Source organism: Labeo rohita, chromosome 13 (assembly GCF_022985175.1).
Source record: "Labeo rohita strain BAU-BD-2019 chromosome 13, IGBB_LRoh.1.0, whole genome shotgun sequence".
Classification (NCBI taxonomy): Eukaryota; Metazoa; Chordata; class Actinopteri; order Cypriniformes; family Cyprinidae; genus Labeo; species Labeo rohita.
This window is the reverse complement of record NC_066881.1, coordinates 8,863,212-8,881,415: the sequence shown is the minus strand read 5'-3', so window position 1 is coordinate 8,881,415 and position 18,204 is coordinate 8,863,212. Positions and strand designations below refer to the sequence as shown.

Genomic DNA, 18,204 nt, shown 5'->3' with positions numbered 1-18,204 from the left:
AAAACAAATGAGGTTTCACCAAGCATTGTAGTGAACTCAACAACAAACACAGCATGAGCTGTAATATCTGATTCATGAAGAACTGCATCTTATGCATTAGTTTGTTTGAGTCAGTGAAAAATATTCACTTTTATATTTATTCACAGCTGGCTCCCTTACTGAACCACAGTTCAACCACGGAAAACAAAGTGATATTTATATGGATTTGTTTTGTTTGGAGTCCTGTTGGTTTATAAAGTGATATTCCTAGTAAGAGCAACAAACTTGGATGTTTCCAAATGTGAACTCTACTGCACTGAATTGCATCAGCTTAAAAAAATCTCCATATCTAAATACATCAGGCAAGTGGCATTGTAAAATTTGTAGCAGCTTTGCATGATTAGCGATGTATCACAATTGAAACTCTCCCCACATTGTGATGGCCACATCATTCCGCCACCGTGTTACGCAGTAAATCAACTCTGAACGCTACTGGGATACTTCCTGAAGACTTCCCACCGCAGACTTATGGAGCCCAGGAAGTAACCTTCAGCAACACATTCCTCAGGAAGCGCTCGGCGGAGACACACGCACACACGGCGGAACTGGAATCCGTATGCTTGCCATCTCTCAAATGTTTTAATTCAGCATGATAAAACATCCGTTATTTATAAGGTGATTGAGCGTAAAGTATTTTGGAGCACAAGTCCATCCATCATGAGCAGACAGCAAGCTGTGAAACACATTACTGTATGCTTCGGCCTGCTCTTCGCTGCCCGGCTCCACTCCGTTCTGTGGTCAGCCGGAATAATGTGGCCTCTGTTCAAAGTATGCAGCATAAAAAATACATTTTATTTGCAGGATAACAGGTGCAGGCTAGGCAGGGAATGCGCACTAATGAAGTCATGGTTTGTGAATGCATCATGTTTGGACTGAGGCCCTCTTGTTGTTTCCCAAAAAGTTCTTAATAAACAACTTGTTTTGTACTGATTCATAAGAAATATTATATCAAGGAATAGATTAAATGTTATAAATTAAATGTTTTGTTAAAATTGTTATAATGCAATATAATACAGTATTTAATAATGACATGTGACATCCACAGTCTGCTTATTTGACAAGTTTTGTAAATGTCACCAAAAAGATTATTAATATTATTAATTTGATTAATATAATTATTAGTTAACATAATCTGAATATTTATCAGTTTACACAAAATCAGAAATGCTCACCAATGCTGCATTTATTTGATCAAAATACAGTATAAAATTGTGAAAGCTGTTTTCTGTTTCATTTTTTTTAAATGTAGTTTATTCCTGATGCAAAGCTGAATTTTCAGCATCATTACTAAGAATCAAGATGCTTGAGAAATCACTCTAATGTGCCCATTTGAAGCTCAAGAAATATTTCTTATTATAAATGTTAAAAAAATTTTGTCTCTTTTGATCACTTTAATGCATCCTTTTTGAATAAAAGTATACATTTCTTCTTCTTCAAAAAAGACTTAAGCTATAGCTTCTGATGGTTTTCAGTACGTCTAGTTTTGTCTAGATGTCATTCTTAAAAAAAAAAAAAACAACATGCTTAGATTTATATACAGCACCTTTAAGTTCTTTATCTCTCCCTTCTTCCCGCTTTGTGTTTTCCCTCCTCAAAGTAGAGTTCATTCTCACACTAGCAGCGTTTCACCTCTGTCAAAACTAACAGCGTTTGAATCTACTCAGAATGACTAGAGGGTGATTTGAACAAAGCCCCCTAGGTCAAAGTTCGCCCTTAGCTCTGCTGTTTATTTGTTTGCTTTTGTCACTCAAAATCTCTTCTGCACTTTTTTTTTTTTTTTTTTTTAATATCGGCCTCAAGGTGCAGCAAACAAAGCCCTGGCCACCCCTCGAGTGCAGGAGAGAGTGATGAGGTGGAGGAGAGAGCAGAAAAGGCTGGGATTAGGGGAGAGGGCTAGCTAAACAGGCTAGTTGTTTATCTTTGTGGAGTGAAGATAGTGCTGTGCTGTCACTTTCTCATTCCTCACATAAAAAACACGCTCCTCCTCGTGCTCTGCGCTCCCGGTCAGTAGTAGTATAATGTAATACCACTTCTCCAGACCCGCTTCTCATTAGCTTACCTAAAGTTAAGAGCTTTGATCTTGAAGAACAGGCCTCTTGATGCATTGCAACAATTAATGTTATTTATATCAGCCTACCCTCTCTCTTCCACTGTTTCTGTTATCTGCACTTTTTTACTTTTTGTTCGTAAACTACAGTTAAAAAGTTTGGGATTGGTGATGTTTTTTAATGCTTTTCAAATCCTCTTATGCTCACCAAGGCTGCATTTATTTAATCAAAAATAAGTAAGTAAAAGTAATATTGTGAAATATTATTAGAGTTTAGAAGCCATTACCTCTCTTCAGCGTCAAATAATTTTTCAGAAATAATATTAATATCGTCAATAGAGAGAAAAAAATACATTTTCACCATTTTTTTTTAGGAAAAAAATGTTGTATAAATCAGTGTGAATGATATATGAACAAACCCTTCAGTAAAAAGCTTCAGATTATAGATAGGAATAAAACCCTAAGTTTTTGTGCATGTAAGTGCTGCTCAAGTGGAGAAAAAACTCATTTTGAGTAAACAGCATTAATAGATATGTATTGTAAGTTAAATCTACATAGGCGAATAGATAAACTGAACCAGGTGAATGAAATGAACAAACCCTTCAGTAAAAACCTTCAGAATATAGATATGAATGAAACTCTAAGTTTTGGTGTATGTATATGCTGCCCAAGTGGAGAAAAAACTCAAGAAAACAGCCCTTTTTATGTATAAACATATTATAATTGAAATCTACAGTCGCAAATAGAAATAAATATTAAAAATCTGTAGAAAAATGGTACTGTTCAATTTCTGCCAACACATTATCTGTCCTTCAACCCTAAAATACAATATGCAAAATTCTTAATACATAGAAAAATAAAATTAATATGGAAATTCCTTTAGTTAAACAGAGCACTGGTGGACTTTTTAGATGTGTACTAAGTGCCGATTTGGTTCTTGAGAAACATTTATTATTGTTATCAATGTAGAAAACCTTTTTTTGTGGAAACTTAATACAATATTTTTGTGAAACTTTTTGTAACATTATAAATGTCTTTACTACCACCTTTTATGTTCTTTGTTGACTTTTGAATTACTTTTGAATTACTTTCAATGTTCTTCAAAAGAAAACATATATTGCTGACACCAAACTTTTGAATGATAGTATTCAACTTGATTTTGGCTTTTAAGAGCTCTTGTTGGTTTTCACTTTTCAGAGCTTTTTGGGAAGGTTATTAAGTTTATGTGTTTTAAAGCTGTTTTTCTTTTTCTTGGCCAAATGGCAGAATCAGATGTACCTCGACATCCTGTGCAATATAAATTTCATCCCTTCATGCTAAAATACAGCTTTGCTATCGCACTGTGAGGGTAAAAAAAAATTATCAATGAGTTACTTTGGAAGCTCTCGGAAAAGTTTTAATTTCTCTTGGGCTTTCAAATTGCCTGTTTAGGTTGTGGCGAGCATTGTTCGACGCATTTATAAAACACCACTGTGGGTTGTACTGAACGACCATATGGAGTTCCATAACATTGTTACAACCTAATTGCCCTCTTCGACAAGTGCCAATTTTCTTCAAGAGGCAGGAGAGAAAAGAGCAGACGGGCGAGAGGAGCGTTGACATGCGTCAAACTCCTCCCCGCAGATGGATCAGGCTGTGGTTGGGGCCTGAGATGAGAAGTCTCCCTGGGTTTGCTTTAGCCGTGCTGGCCTTGTTAGTTCGTCCCATCTCCCGCAGCATTAGAGCAGGCTGCTGGAAAGACCCGGCTCTAATTCCACTAGCAGATCAATAACCATCAGTGTTTGGTTTTGGGCTGCTGGCCTGGTCACGGGATGCTCCACCCCCCACCTCCCCTGCTCGCCCCCGTTCGCAACCCTTGTGGGCTGAGGGTCGTTTTGTTTGGAGGTAATTTTCACTGTGAGCTTGTGAACTGTGTCTCAATTGAGTCTCAATTGGCGCTTGTCTGTATGGAGTGAGTGGGTTAGGAAGGTTCGATGCACATTCATTTATTCTTTTTTTATTCACAGGGTGTAAATGTTTCTGTGTACTCTTGTACTCTTCAGTAACAGTTGAACAAGTTTGATACATCTTGTACTCCTGTATAGCAAAAAGCATAGCTGGTTTCAGCCTGACAGAAGGCACTTGGCCCGTATGATTGGCTAAAATATGTGACATAGCAGTCTGACAAATTAAGTTATTCATTCTTTTGTGATTAAATTAAGCAAACACAAAGGCCCAGCAGGTCTAGTACTGAGAGTCAGCCACTGTTTGTATTACTGCTGCTGTAGCCTGATCATTTGCTGCTCTGAATAGCTGTGTCCTACACACACGCAGACACACACACACTTTAGTCTATAAAGACTGGTGGAAAATTGCCTCCTCCTTTTTTTTTTTTTTTTTTTTTTTTTTTTTTTTTTTTTTTTTTTGTGTGTGTGTGTGTGTGGTGTAACTTGGCTCTTACGGAATTGTGATCTGTCAGTGGTGCGTTAGTTACATTTACTACGGGGGAAAATCTCAGACAGTTTAGGAAACTGGATACTGGATCATTTGGGTCATTTTGAATCTATTCTGTTTTCTTTTTATTCCTTTGAGAGCATAAGAATATTTAAAGTCTAAGTAATCACCTACAAATGCTGCATATTGTTTAGGAGTGGGAGGTATGACCATAATGTTAATGGTATTAAATTTTAAGGCATTTTATATCATTGCACAAATGTCACAGTAGAGTTATTTTTGCTGGAAATAAAAAAAAAAGGCTTGTATTTTAACCTATTTTTGAATTCATTAATTAAATGAAGATTTGAGTATTACTACTTTTTATTTGGAGCTTGATGGATTAATACCTTAAAAATATTAAATAAAAACAATAGTTAAAAATAAATAATGTAACTAAATTTCACTGGTTTATGGAACAGCTATTCTGTATACTTCTGTTCTTCTCAGTAACAGTTTGATAAATCATTTTACTCGTTTCATTTTTATTATGTATTGTGAGAAACTTGTAGTTCTGAGAAATAAAGTCAGAACTGTGAGACAAAAACTAATTGCAAGAAAAAAAGTCATTGTAAGATTAAAAAGTCACTTTTTTTTATTTTTTTATTTTTTATTTAGGGGCAGAAACTGGCTTCCATATATCTAAGGGTCTTAAAGTTAAAGCAAAGGACTTAAATGTGACAACTGAAGTAGCAACAGATATTTTCCTTAGTATTGTGATGAACATACAAGTGTAACAGATTATTTGAAATAAGTAATTTAGGACTGGACTTGGTTCTATACATGGGGTGTATGGATTTTGAGATGTGGGAACTGCGCTCAAAAATGGAGGCAGATAAACGCAAGCTCACATGGGTGGATTTAAGGTAGTGGTATCTGGTATTTACAGGGTCAAAACATTGGAGAGAAGAAAAAACAACTTGCACGGGTGAATTGTTCACAATAAGTCATGCCCTATGAAATTTTTTTTTTTCCCCTCTAAATTCAGTTTTTCCTGTTTTAATTTGTGTGGATTCTGTTTTCTTTGCTCCGTTTTAACTTTTCTGCAGTCCTTTTTAATGGTTAAATTAATTTTAATTTTTTATTTAAAAAGCATGTCTAATTAATTAAAATCATGAATCTTGAAACGATTTAACATCAGTTTATTAAAAGTTTAACACAAATGACATGTTTAGGGCCCTATAAAATGTTTTATTTTTGCTTACCTTATGTTTTATTGTTACCAAATTCTGTGTTCTAGCATGTCATTATTTGAATGCATAAAAACAAGTTTCATTTATTCTTACATTAGCCTCGTGAAATGTTTATTTTTCTCAGAAATTATGTTTTGTATTTGCATTTTTATGGTTATCAAATGAAGGCATAAAACATTAATTGCATTTACCTTTTAATGAATGAAAATTAAACAAATTTAATTTTTGGCAAAGAAAGGGGATTTGCTACAATTAAAACATTGAAGAAATATTTGATTACTCCTTTAAAATAAGGTTTTAATAATTTTAGTAGTAGTAGTATTACGCACATTGTGCTGAACAGTAGTAATGTATCCCTGCCACATTGTCTTCACATTAAACCAAACTTTTATTTTGACGGGTTGCTGTGAATACTTTTAAATTTCTGTGTGTATATGAAATGACGATAGTTTTACTCAAGTGAAATGGTAAAATGGTCACAAAGTGACCCAGAGCAGTTCTGGAGATATTGTTCATGTATTTATGTCCTCATTTAGTGAGACGGCAGACGCTAATATCACTGCGTCATGCGCGCTTCAGTGCGAGTAGTAAACAAAACCACGCGTCTGCGCCATTCATTGACATGCAGAATTAATATTAAAATAGTCATTTTGCAGCTTAATATTTACAAATATTAGTCCATATCATGATTTGATTAAGTTTAATAAGCTACTTTTGATTAATTCATCCAAACTTTGACAAATTCCACGACATTTCGAGTTAAACTGTAAATTCCGTTTTATGACTGGATCGTGGAAATCATAGGGCCCTAAGTAGGATCTACTTCATGCCGACTTTAAAACAATAAAACTTAAATAATGTACAGTATGTTTTGAGTAACTGCATTCTTATTTATTTTTAAGGTGACATTAAAAGACTTGCTTTAGCTGCTCCTCAGGATGCGTTTGAATCAGTGTAACATCATTTTATTATGCTTTCTGAATGCTGTTCTCGACATTGCTCTGCTGTTACGAACATTTATAGCTCAGACCCTCAACCGCTTAAACTGTGCTCTGTTTTAAGCCCTTTCTGCACCAGTGCCAATTGATGTGCATGTGTAATGTGTAGCGGCGGCATCTTCTCCTCTAGGTGCTCCCAGGGGCCCGAGGGTCCGGGGCTATTTGCAGAGGTACCAGTCACAGTCGGCTGCACAGGCCGACTGTTAAACCAGACTCAGTCCACTCATCAGAGTTTAGACCTACAGGCAGCACAACAGAACGGATTGCGCAATTTTCAATGCCACGGAAAACTTGGCGTTTTCCAAAATTCGAAATGCAATGAAAATAGGGTATTTGTGCATAATGGAGTAAATATCATGAAAGATATGAGATGTATAGTCTGCTTTTGCTAAGAGTTCCTCTGCTAGTTATGTACAGGCACAATTGAATCTTAAGGGAGATTGTTAGGAGCCGTACCGTGCCGTCGCTCAATTCTCTGAGCTTGTTCTCCAAGGACACGCACATACTTGAAGACTCAAAACCCTTAGCCGGAGCATACATGGATGGGTGACCGACTTTAATCCCTTTTTTATTTTGGCCAATGTCACACAGAGGTCACTCTGGTTACGGTGTGATTGTCTCACCATCATGGTCCACCACCTCGATTTCTTTATTTCCCTGCGTGGCCCCGGAGATTGCGCCGAAGTACCGAGTCATATTTAGCCTTTATTTAAGAAGATTGCCGCACGTCGGGGGAGGCAGAACGACGGGCCGCCGATGGCCGGCCGGATCAATACAACACAATTGAGTTCTCCAATCTGAGAGACTAGCTGCAGTGAAGGTGGCACTTATGGGGTGATCGCCTCTGATGAAGACTTTATTAGCCTCTATTGACAGATTCATTTGAGATCCCTCTCCCTTCATCGCCCCCACTTCACTCCAGACTCCCTCTTCCACTGTAAAGTAATATAGTCTAAGCCCACCTTGAAAAGTTTCTGGGGTTGATGAAACGCGTTAACGGTCGGAGATATTTTGTCCTGTGTTTTCGCGAGCGTTTCTTCGACTTGATTTCAAAGTAACTTTTGTTATTCTTCTGCCGTCCGCGATTTCTTTTGCTATTGGTGAACTCGGGTTAAGTGGTAAGCACTTGAGACCCTTGTTATCAGATACCGCAGCACCGTCAAAGAGTTTGCACTGTAGGAACGGAGCATTACTGAGCTTTCCCCCCACGAGAATACAAAGAAAACATCGAGTTCCCCAAAGAAAGTGCGCGAGAGAAGATTTGCTTTTGGAAGCGGGTCTAGAAGCGACCTGGCCGCGGATAAGACAAAGTGTGGAAATTTTCAAATGATTTTATATTTTATCTCCAAACAAGCCGCAGGCGTATTAGATATCACAAGCTAATACTCGGCGGTCATATGTGCGCTCTGTAAAATTGGCTGAGGCTCGACTCGGGCTTTGAAGTCACGAGTTGTTTTTTTGCGTCAAAGTAGCTGTTCGGGGAACCCTAATCCGCCCAGTATTGCTATGGCAAGCTGCGCCTCAGCTCGACACTCGCAGCAGGTTTTCGTGACTCCACTAATTTTTCCATTGTTATTTTACCTGGTTTGTGTTTTGTAACCCTCGCCCCCCTCTCGCCGCCGTTCTCAGAGGGGCTGTTCCCCGCGCCCGGGTGGATTGGCCCGGGGTGCTTTCCCATCCACAAATAAAGAGCTCGGTGGAGATAATGAAGGATGTTGCATCCTCGACTGCAGCTGTGTTTTGTTGGCTCTGTTAGATTAAGGCTTTATGTGTGGTGGGCTCGGCTTATTTCTTATAAAAGCTCATCAATAAACTTAGCGCTCCAGGCCTAAATTTGTATCGTGCAACTGGACGTTTAGTTTTTTTTTGGCCTGTGTTGTTCTCATCAGAAATTACTGTATGGGACGCACTATGCGTGAATTTTCTTTCTTTCTTTTTTTTTTTTTTTTGACCTCAATATAAGCATGCTCTTTTAGTACGAGTAGGGCTGCACAACCAATTTGCTAGCGTGTGTTGCATTCAATATGGAGGTAATGTTTTATAGGTTGTTTATTGGTACTACAATAAAAAAAAAAAAGATTGTTCATGCTCTCTATAGCCAATAATTCATTGCACAAAACACAATGGTATCAGTGCAAAATTTGTCTTTGTTTCATGTGGACCTGCACTAATAAAAATGATGTCTCTGTGTTCGGATGAGTGCCGCATTACTCATGTAGATGTGGTATCTACATGATGTCTGTTGTGTTATTTACTTTATTTTCTAAGTAACACGTACACTTTAAAAGCATGGTTCAATTCAGTGCTATTTTAAGTAAAGTATTGCCAAGTAAGCTTTGAAAAGTAAAAGTAAAAATTACAATTTTACAAGCCAAGCTAAAGTAGTTTTTTGTTTTTTGTTTTTTTTTTTTGTTTTGTTTTTGTTAAATTTACTTAGTAAAGTAGATTTTACCTGACAGGTAAACTGTACAGAACAGTAGCAGTAAAATTGCTAAAATGTGTTAGTACAAGTTGTTATGAAGATTTTATCACGTAAATCCTACAAGTGTGTGTATATATATATTTTTTCAGTGTGTTAAACCCTGTAAAGTCTGACGTTACAAATAATACTCAGAAAAGTCAACATTCTTTTTAAATATGCAACGGTTTGTTTACCCTTTAAACAAAATCTGTTTTGTTCATGTGTTTTTTGAGTATCATATTTGATAAATCTTGTATTTGTGGCTTTTGTAGTATGATATATATATATATATATATATATATATATATATATATATATATATATATATATGTGTATATATGTATATGTGTATATATGTATATATGTATATATGTATATATATGTAAAAAAAAAAAAAAAACCCTTGTAGCAGTTTGTTGTAATTTGTAGCCGAGTAACATTTATATAGTCAATAAGAATTTTAGTAGATCAAATTTCTGATATAAAAATCATAAATGTGACCCTGGACCACAAAACCAGTCTTAAGTCGCACAGGTATATTTGTAGCAATAGACAAAAATACGTATGGGTCAAAATGATAAATTTTTATGTCATAAGTCATTAGGGTATTAAGTAAAGATCATGTTCCATTAAGATATCTTGTAAATTTACTACCATAATTATATCAAAACTTAATTTTTGATTATTAATATGCATTGCTAAGACAATGCATATACATTTTTTTTTTTTTTTCCCACAATATTTTGATTTTTTTTGCACCCTCAGATTCCGGATTTTCAAATAGTTGTCAAAATCTTGTCCTATTCTAACAAACCATACACCAATGTAGCTTATTTATTCAGCTTTCAGATGATGTATAAATCTCAAAAAATTGACACTATATTTGTGGTCCAGGGTCACAAATATGATAAATAAAACAAACCACAGAGATTCTTATTACAGTATATTAGACTACTTACATGAAATATGTATAAATATCAGTTAGCACTCTTTCCCATTTATATGTCTTAGTAAGATGATATGTTTATGACCAAAGCTCTGTACTTTTTTATTATGGGGGCATAACAATGCAATATAATGATGAGAGATAAATTAATAAACATTCCTCAGAAGCCGGATGGTTCATATTTGGTATGTACATTTTAAAATGATTTAAAAAAAAAAAAAAGAAAAAAAAAAAAAAAAAAAAAAAGATGTATGGATAATCAAGTAAACTTAAGTTGGTTTAGTCCAGTAAATGTTAATCTTGAAATATTATAATATTATCCCTTGGTTTCACAGACAAGGCCTAAGCCTAATCCCTGAAATGTAAGTCTGGGTTGTTTTAACTGAAAGAAAGTTGCACTGGCTGATCTTAAAATATATCAGTGTCTTTGTGTCTCTAGATGCACACCCGTAATGTTATTTTCCAAGGCATGTTTATAAAAAATTATCTAAATGTCGTAACTGAGCTATGTTTTAATCCTGGCTTAGTCTAAGCCCTGTCTGTGAAATCACGCCTAAAAAGTAAAAAAAAAAAAAAAAAAAAAAAAAAAAAGATAAAAAGATTTCAGAGCAAAACACATGAATCATAAACTGAAGTTGCACATTTTTACAATTGTATTAAAACAGCATGAAGTATCAATCAGATAACAGAAGGCATGTAGAAGATTGTGTACAACAGGTTTTGATCATCTTGATTTTTGATCATCTTAGAAAAATGTGTATCAAATATGATTCAGTAGGCATTATGGAGTTAATATAATTGTGAATGTATTTTCATTTACCTTTACCTTCATTCAAAAGGTTAGAATTTGAGACATCAACAACATCAGATCCAGAAGTGTTTTTCTTCCTGTTTGCAAAACTGTTTGTTTTGTGATCCTAATTGTTATTTGCATTTTACTATTTGCGTGTACTATTCATTGTTCGTTCCTGTTGACTGTGACCTAGAACGTCTCTGTGACAAGAGTGTTGATGCATGGAAATATTATGCATTCTACCCACAAATCATCAATCACACTTTACTTCAGTAGTGTGATAGCATTACTAAAAATACATGTATCAATAACGGGAAAGCCTAAAAAAGTACTACTCTTACTCTGTTTCTAAAAAGCGGTATCGTTGCATCCCTAATGATGAGAGAGAGGCTTTAATTTTCCCAGCAGCTGTTACTTCAGCGGGCTCGCAGCGGAGTCCTCCCGCCCCGGCCAGTTCAGTCATTTTCATTAATGCTAAATCCTACATCCTACACAGCTGCTTTAAACAAGAGCTTTTGGAAACAGAGTTGTAATAAGATACCCAGCTCTACCAAGGTGAATAAGAAACAGCCCTCGCTTTACCCGCTCCCTGGCTCTACCTTTCTGCCCTGTTGTATCTTTTGCACATGTATGCGCACAGGTTTGTGATTTCAGTTGTGACTCACCTCTCATAAATCATTGTTCATGTATACTGTCATGAAATTATTCTTAGCAATTGAATAATTTGTCCTACTAGCTGAAAATAGTAACTGACTAGTATTTCATTCGTCATGTGTAAATGTTAGTAGGTTGAATTGCCCTCCTCTGACCTAGAGACTTCTTTTTTTGTCATTCCAGATCTTTCCGATGTGGAACCCAATGTGTTTCTTAGACCTTTTCTGGAGGTGGTCCGCTCAGAGGACACAACTGGACCAATCACAGGCCTTGCTCTCACATCAGTCAACAAGTTTTTGTCATATGGCCTGATAGGTATGTTTTTATTATGCCTAAGAAACAATGCCTGTTCTTTATTATTAAAGAATACCAGATAACAAAGCAAATATATTTAAGCATGTTTATGAATACATTTACAATATATACTTTACACTATTGTTCAGAAGTTTGGGGTCAGTAGGATATATACATAGATATTTAAAAAATATATATATATTTTTTTATTTATTTATTTATTTTTTGGAAGATTTTAAAATAATTTTCTTTTATTCCATAACGATGCATAATACAAAAGATTTCTGTTTTTTTTTTTTTTTAAATAAATGCTGGTATTTTTAAACTTTGTATCATGGTTGCCACAAAAAATATTAAGCAGCACAGCTGTTTTCAAAATTAATAAGAAATGTTTCAGTTATTTTAATTTGTAAAAATGTTCACATTTAGTTATAAAATCAGAACTGCGAGATGATAATTCGCAATTCTGACTTTTTTTCTTGTAATTATGACTTTCTCTCAGAATTGTGAAATATAAACTTGCAATTGCGAGTTATAAAGTCCAGTTTTGAGAGAAAAAAGACAATGTAGTAATATAGAAATAAAGTCAGAATATAATCACAATTCTGAGAAATAAAATCAGAACTGCGAGATAAACTTGCAATTCGGACTTTTTTCTCAAACTCACGTGATATAAATTCGCAATTGCGAGTTATAGTCAGAAATGCGAGATAAAAAAAAAAACTTACAGTTTTGACCTTTTTTTGCAAACGTGAGTTTATGTCTCGCTGTTAGGAGTTATAAAGTCAGAATTGCGAGATAACTTGCAATTCTGACTTTTTTTTGCAATTATGACTTTCTCTCAGAATTGTGAAATATAAACTTGCAATTGCGGGTTATAAAGTCCAGTTTTGAGGGGAAAAAAGACATAATATAGTAATATAGAAATAAAGTCAGAATATAGTCACAATTCTGAGAAAGAATTTTTTTTCTTGGAAATGCAAGTTTATGTCTCACAGTTCTGAATTTTTTTTCTTGCAATTCTGACTTTCTCTCAAAAAAAAGACAGTAATATAGAAATAAAGTCAGAATATAGTCACAATTCTGAGAAATAAAGTTACAATTCTGACTTTTTTTTCAGAATTGCAAGTTTATTTCTCACAATTCTTACTTAACTTGTAATTATGTAATATAAAGTCAAAATTGCAAGAAATAAAGTCGCAATTCTGAGAAAAAAGTCAGAATTGTGAGATATAAACTTTTTTTTCTCAGAATTGTGATTATATTCAGGCTTTATTTCTCAATTGTGAGTTGTAAAGTCAGAATTGTGGGATTTAAAAACACACAATTCAGACTTTTTTTCTAAAAATTGTGTGATATGTTTTTCCTTGAAAATTACACTTTCTCAGAATTGTGAGATTGAACCTTGCAATTCCAAGTCATAAAGTCTAGTTTTGCCGGGAAAAAAGACAAATGTTCTCAGAACATTTGCCAGTTTGTATCTCACAATTTTGACTTAACTTGTATTTGTGTGTTTAAAAAGCCAGAATTGTGATTTTTATATCTGACAATATATAAGGAAAAAGTCAGAATTGTGAAATAAAAAGTCGCAATTATCTTTTTTACATTTTTTATCCAGTGGTGGAAACGGGCTTCCATAAAATATTGATGCACATTAACACAAATAATGATTACTGTTGATATTTTAAACTGATAGTTAGCCTAAAAATACAAATTTAGTTGATGACCAGGGGCTGTCAGGCTTCAAAAATTGACAATTCTTGTCAGTGCATTCATGTGCATCATAACCATTAATGATGTACCAAATTTAAACGTGAATGGTCAGAAAGAAGAAACTAACAATCATTATTTGTTTTGGAAAATGGATTTTTGGTAGAATGCATTTTCCCCTTGTTTTTTTTTGTTGTTTGTTTGTTTTTTGTTTTGTTTTGTTTTTTTGCACCTTAACTCATTAGTCATAAAATCTCCGTTGAGTAGCTCATTAGTCAGTGTTAATAACATATTTTAACATTATTGAATGCACGTCTTAGTTGTGTTGACCAGTGTCACTCTTCCTGATGGGTGGACTGTGTTTTTTTTACTGACGCAGGAGAGCTTGTTTTGCAGCAGTTGTGATCAGCACAGACTGTCCTCTTCCTTCTTAGGGAAATATGATCAGATGCTGCCAAAGTGTGAAACCAGCACCCTGTTCAAGATACAAGCCGTTTCTAATTTTTAAAAAAATACTATGCAGCAGATGTCAAGCAGCTGAATGGTTTGCACAACTGAAGAATGGTTTTTACAGATGTTAAAGGTGCTCAAACCCACAACATACTATAGTGCAGAGTTTGTTGCAGAATCAGATTTCTGGGATGTAGATTGGATTTTTTAACTTTGAACATTGAATCTGGGAATAAAAATCTATTTTAGAATTTTCAGGGTTTTGAAAAATTTTAAACAAAAGCCAAGTTGTAATTTAAAAACCAAGACATTGAAGATTCTAAATAATTTTTTCTGTTTAAATTTGAATATGTGACATGGAAATATAATATAATATAATGTAATATAATGTAAATTAGTAAATGGGTAAGCTGAACTTACAGTGTCACCAAAAGTTAATCATATAGATTTCCATTGATACACAGATGAAATGAATGAATCCCTGACAGCCTGAGAGCTGCTGTCACCCCAGATGCACCATTGTTCCTAATCCTCCATGATGCCAGCATCTCGTCAGGAAGCTCAGGAAGGGTTGCTATGGCAACCTGCACTGTAGATCTCCAAACCTTGGCCTTCTTTACATGTAGGATAAGGGATAGTAGTCACACATGCAAACATTTCCTGGAGTACAAATGAAGTCATGCTCTCAAACAGTACTAGCAGCAGCACACCTTCTATAAATGTAGCTTCTTCTTTTTTTGAGACGTTATTGGCTTTATTCTTTCAGGCTAGGCAAATACTGAATTGAAGGAACACAAAGCAGCATGTAATCGTGCTGTCTGTTTTTTAACATACAGAATGTAGCATTTTTTTTTTTTTTTCCCCCTTAGCAGAGCTTCAGCACTCTTTCTCGCACATTTATTTTCCTTCTCTCTCTCACACGCACAGAGCTGTGCTAATCCCAGGTGAGCACTCCTGACGAGCGTGACATATTAATGCACTCGTATGAGTGTGTGATTAAATGACCTTTAGGTATGTGAGAGGCTGCGTGCTGACTGATGGGTTATGCTCATTCAGACTGCACTAATCTGCCATGAAGAGTGACATTATCATTACTCCCAATTAGCATTCCATAGACATACAGTACAGCCACATGCTATAGGTCTTACATGAACAGCTCTGATGTATTCACAACTCCATCTGATACAGGACACTTAACTTTGGATGTTGGTTATAGACTGTAATTGATCACTGACTCTTCAGGTCTTTCAGATAGGTGGATGTGAGAGATCTGTGGATGAGATGCTGAAGACCAACCTTATACTCCTATATTTAAAAACAAAAAAAAAAACAAAAAAAAAAAGTTTGAGGATTTTTATCGGCAAATGTCTATTTGTTAATTTATAATAATAATAATGAATAATAATAATAATAGTCATACATTATTGACATGTATCTATTTATGTTAATTTATGATGATAATAATAATAATAATAATAATAATAATTCATTGACAAATGTATCTATTTCTGTTCATTCATAATGATAATAATAATAATCATACATTGACAAATGTATCTATTTGTTTATTTATAATAATAATAACAATAATAATAATACATTATTGACAAATGTGTCTGTTCATTAATAATCATAATAATAATAATAATGCATTATTGAAAATGTATCTATTTGTTTCTGATCATTTATAATAATAATCATAATAATAGATTAGAATTATCATGTTTGGATTAATTTAATACATATTCGGACACATTGATACTTGATGCATTGATGATATAATTGATATTTATAATGATAGTTGTTCTCGATAATATTAATAATGATGACAATAGGAACAGTGATAGCTTATGTATTTACTTATGTGTTACTGTTTTAGAATCATTATTTTAATAGTATATGTTACCTGTGGAGGACATTGGGACTCTGTGAATTTTATTATTTATTTATTTATTTATTTTTTTTCCCTAAACACTGTCATTATAAATGTGATAATTTCTTCCATATATATATATATATATATATATATATATATATATATATATATAGACAAAATGTGTGTTCTCAATTGTATCAGTTTTGTATATTATTATAAACGATGAATACATTACTTTTGTAGTAATTAATAAATACAAAGTCTTAATAATGTGTTTTGCAGAAAGTCCAATATCTCCTTTCACAAGAATTGTATTGTTATTAGTAGTAGTATTTATTTTAGTTTTTTGATATTTACACTATTTACTTGTATTGTCAAATCAACTTTTAAAACTAACCTAATTGTTTGCTCAGATGTTTATTTTCAAGACAAAATGTGAAAATCATTTAGCAAGTCCAAACCCTTAAACATTTGGTTTCTCTAAGAAGACCAGGATTTTTTTTATTTGGGGAAGTTGCATGCATAGTCTTGACGAAACCCAAATGTCCTCTACAGTGGATGGACGTGCGTTGCCAGTCCCATGAGGTTTCTGTAGTGTCTTTGGAGAGCTAATGTTCAACTCACTGCCATTACAGTACAGAGACAGAATACTGCCATCTATTGGCCAGCCACATAAATGCAGTGATCTTTGGTACAATTTCTGTTGGTCCCCATAGAGTATCTGTCCCATATAAGCACATTGAAGTTGTCACCAGCTCCCCTACATGTTTGTTGCAGTTTTGGTTTAGGCCAAACAAGCAAACCTGAACACCTGAGTGCCACAGAAGTGAAAGAATAATTTAGTTTTTCTCACCAAGGGCCACAACATGTGATTGTTATCAGTCAAACGCACCAGGCCTGTCCTGCTGTTCCCTCTTAACGGTGTACACTTACGGCACACTGGGGGGTCTTACTGTCACCAAACACACACACACCGCGAATTTGTTTGGCGAGGACTAATTCCCCTCAATCTCAGGCCTGAGGTCGGTGGGCTCGGGGGGACGGCCGTATTGACAGATATCCAGATCCCACTTTTCCCACTCTCCCTTTCCCACTCTTCTTTTTCCCAGGCCGGTACTCAAACCGAAGGCTCACTTACACAGCCACTTATCCCTCTAAAAACTAGAGGCAGCCAGCACACACACCCACCGATGTACGTGGAGTGTTTGGTAAAGTGCTTTCCAGATCCCACCTAGTTTTGAGTTAGAAAGTTGGGACATGTTTTAAAAAAAGTTACTAAAAGTTAAATAATTTGCGACACGATACGCCCTGAAACAGATTTTATGCACATGAGAACTGGACATATGCTTTTTTTTTTTTTTTTTTTTTGGGCACCCATGCACGCCTGGTTTCGGGGTTAACACACGCACCCTTTTCTGCGATGAGCATTTCTTTTGCTTAAGGGACACCCTGGTGTCTGAATGTACTTTTACTTAACCTTTTAGTACACAACAGCTGTTTGAACCTCTTTGATACTCTCGTACACATGCACAAAGACCCTCCAGCCCCACCCAGACTTCAGTTATTTCAACAATGACTCTCCCGCTTGGCTGTGTAGACCGTGCCAAGTGAGGATTAGTATTTTAGATGACTTCTGATGTTGTGCTGAATAGACTGTGGCTCTTGTTTCCGTGGAGATGGGCTGTTTGGAAGGGGGTCCCGTGTTTATTGTGAGCCTGCCTCTTCATTGCTGTTCGGTTCACTCGCACTCGCTCACAAAATTTAACTCAAATTTAGTTGCTCGGTCACTGCGCCACGTCAGCAAGTTATTTAACTCTATAAACAGCCATTTGTTAAAGAAGAGAGGCGTAATGCTTTGATCTCTGTTCTAAACCTTTTACCCGATTTCAGTTCTCTGTTTGCAGTCAGATCATTTTAAGTTGCTAAACTGGACAGTTTTCAGTCCAGTGATCTAGGAAGCGAAAGCATTCAAACGATCCAAGTTAAAACAGCACTAATGTAAAGAAAACAAGGCTGATTACATCACAGATGGCAGAGAGAATAGAGACTCGCATTATGTTTTCAGTAAATTATTTATTCAAATGTTTCGCTTTAAAAACGCAAACTGTCATATTATGTGTACATTCACGTTTCCATACACATTCAGGATAATGTTTTGGTTGGTCATGTGTTGTTGCTCTGTTAAATCATTCTGAATGGATCCGTGTACTGTAGTAGGCATAAGCAATCAGCTCAAGGTGGTTGGTTTAGGAGTTTTCAGTGCGGTCCTAT

The 18,204-nt window shown here is 35.1% G+C and overlaps 1 protein-coding gene across 6 annotated transcripts in view; it reads left to right on the top strand.

Annotated features, from left to right (window-relative positions):
* The window catches only part of gbf1 (golgi brefeldin A resistant guanine nucleotide exchange factor 1), a 103,019-nt gene that overhangs the window by 39,460 nt on the left and 45,355 nt on the right, over nucleotides 1-18,204 (top strand). For all 6 annotated transcript variants that reach the window (XM_051125537.1, XM_051125535.1, XM_051125533.1 and 3 more), the window contains exon 4: nucleotides 11,787-11,918. In XM_051125537.1, the coding sequence (XP_050981494.1) occupies nucleotides 11,787-11,918 (132 nt within the window). The remainder of the gene's footprint in view (nucleotides 1-11,786; nucleotides 11,919-18,204) is intronic.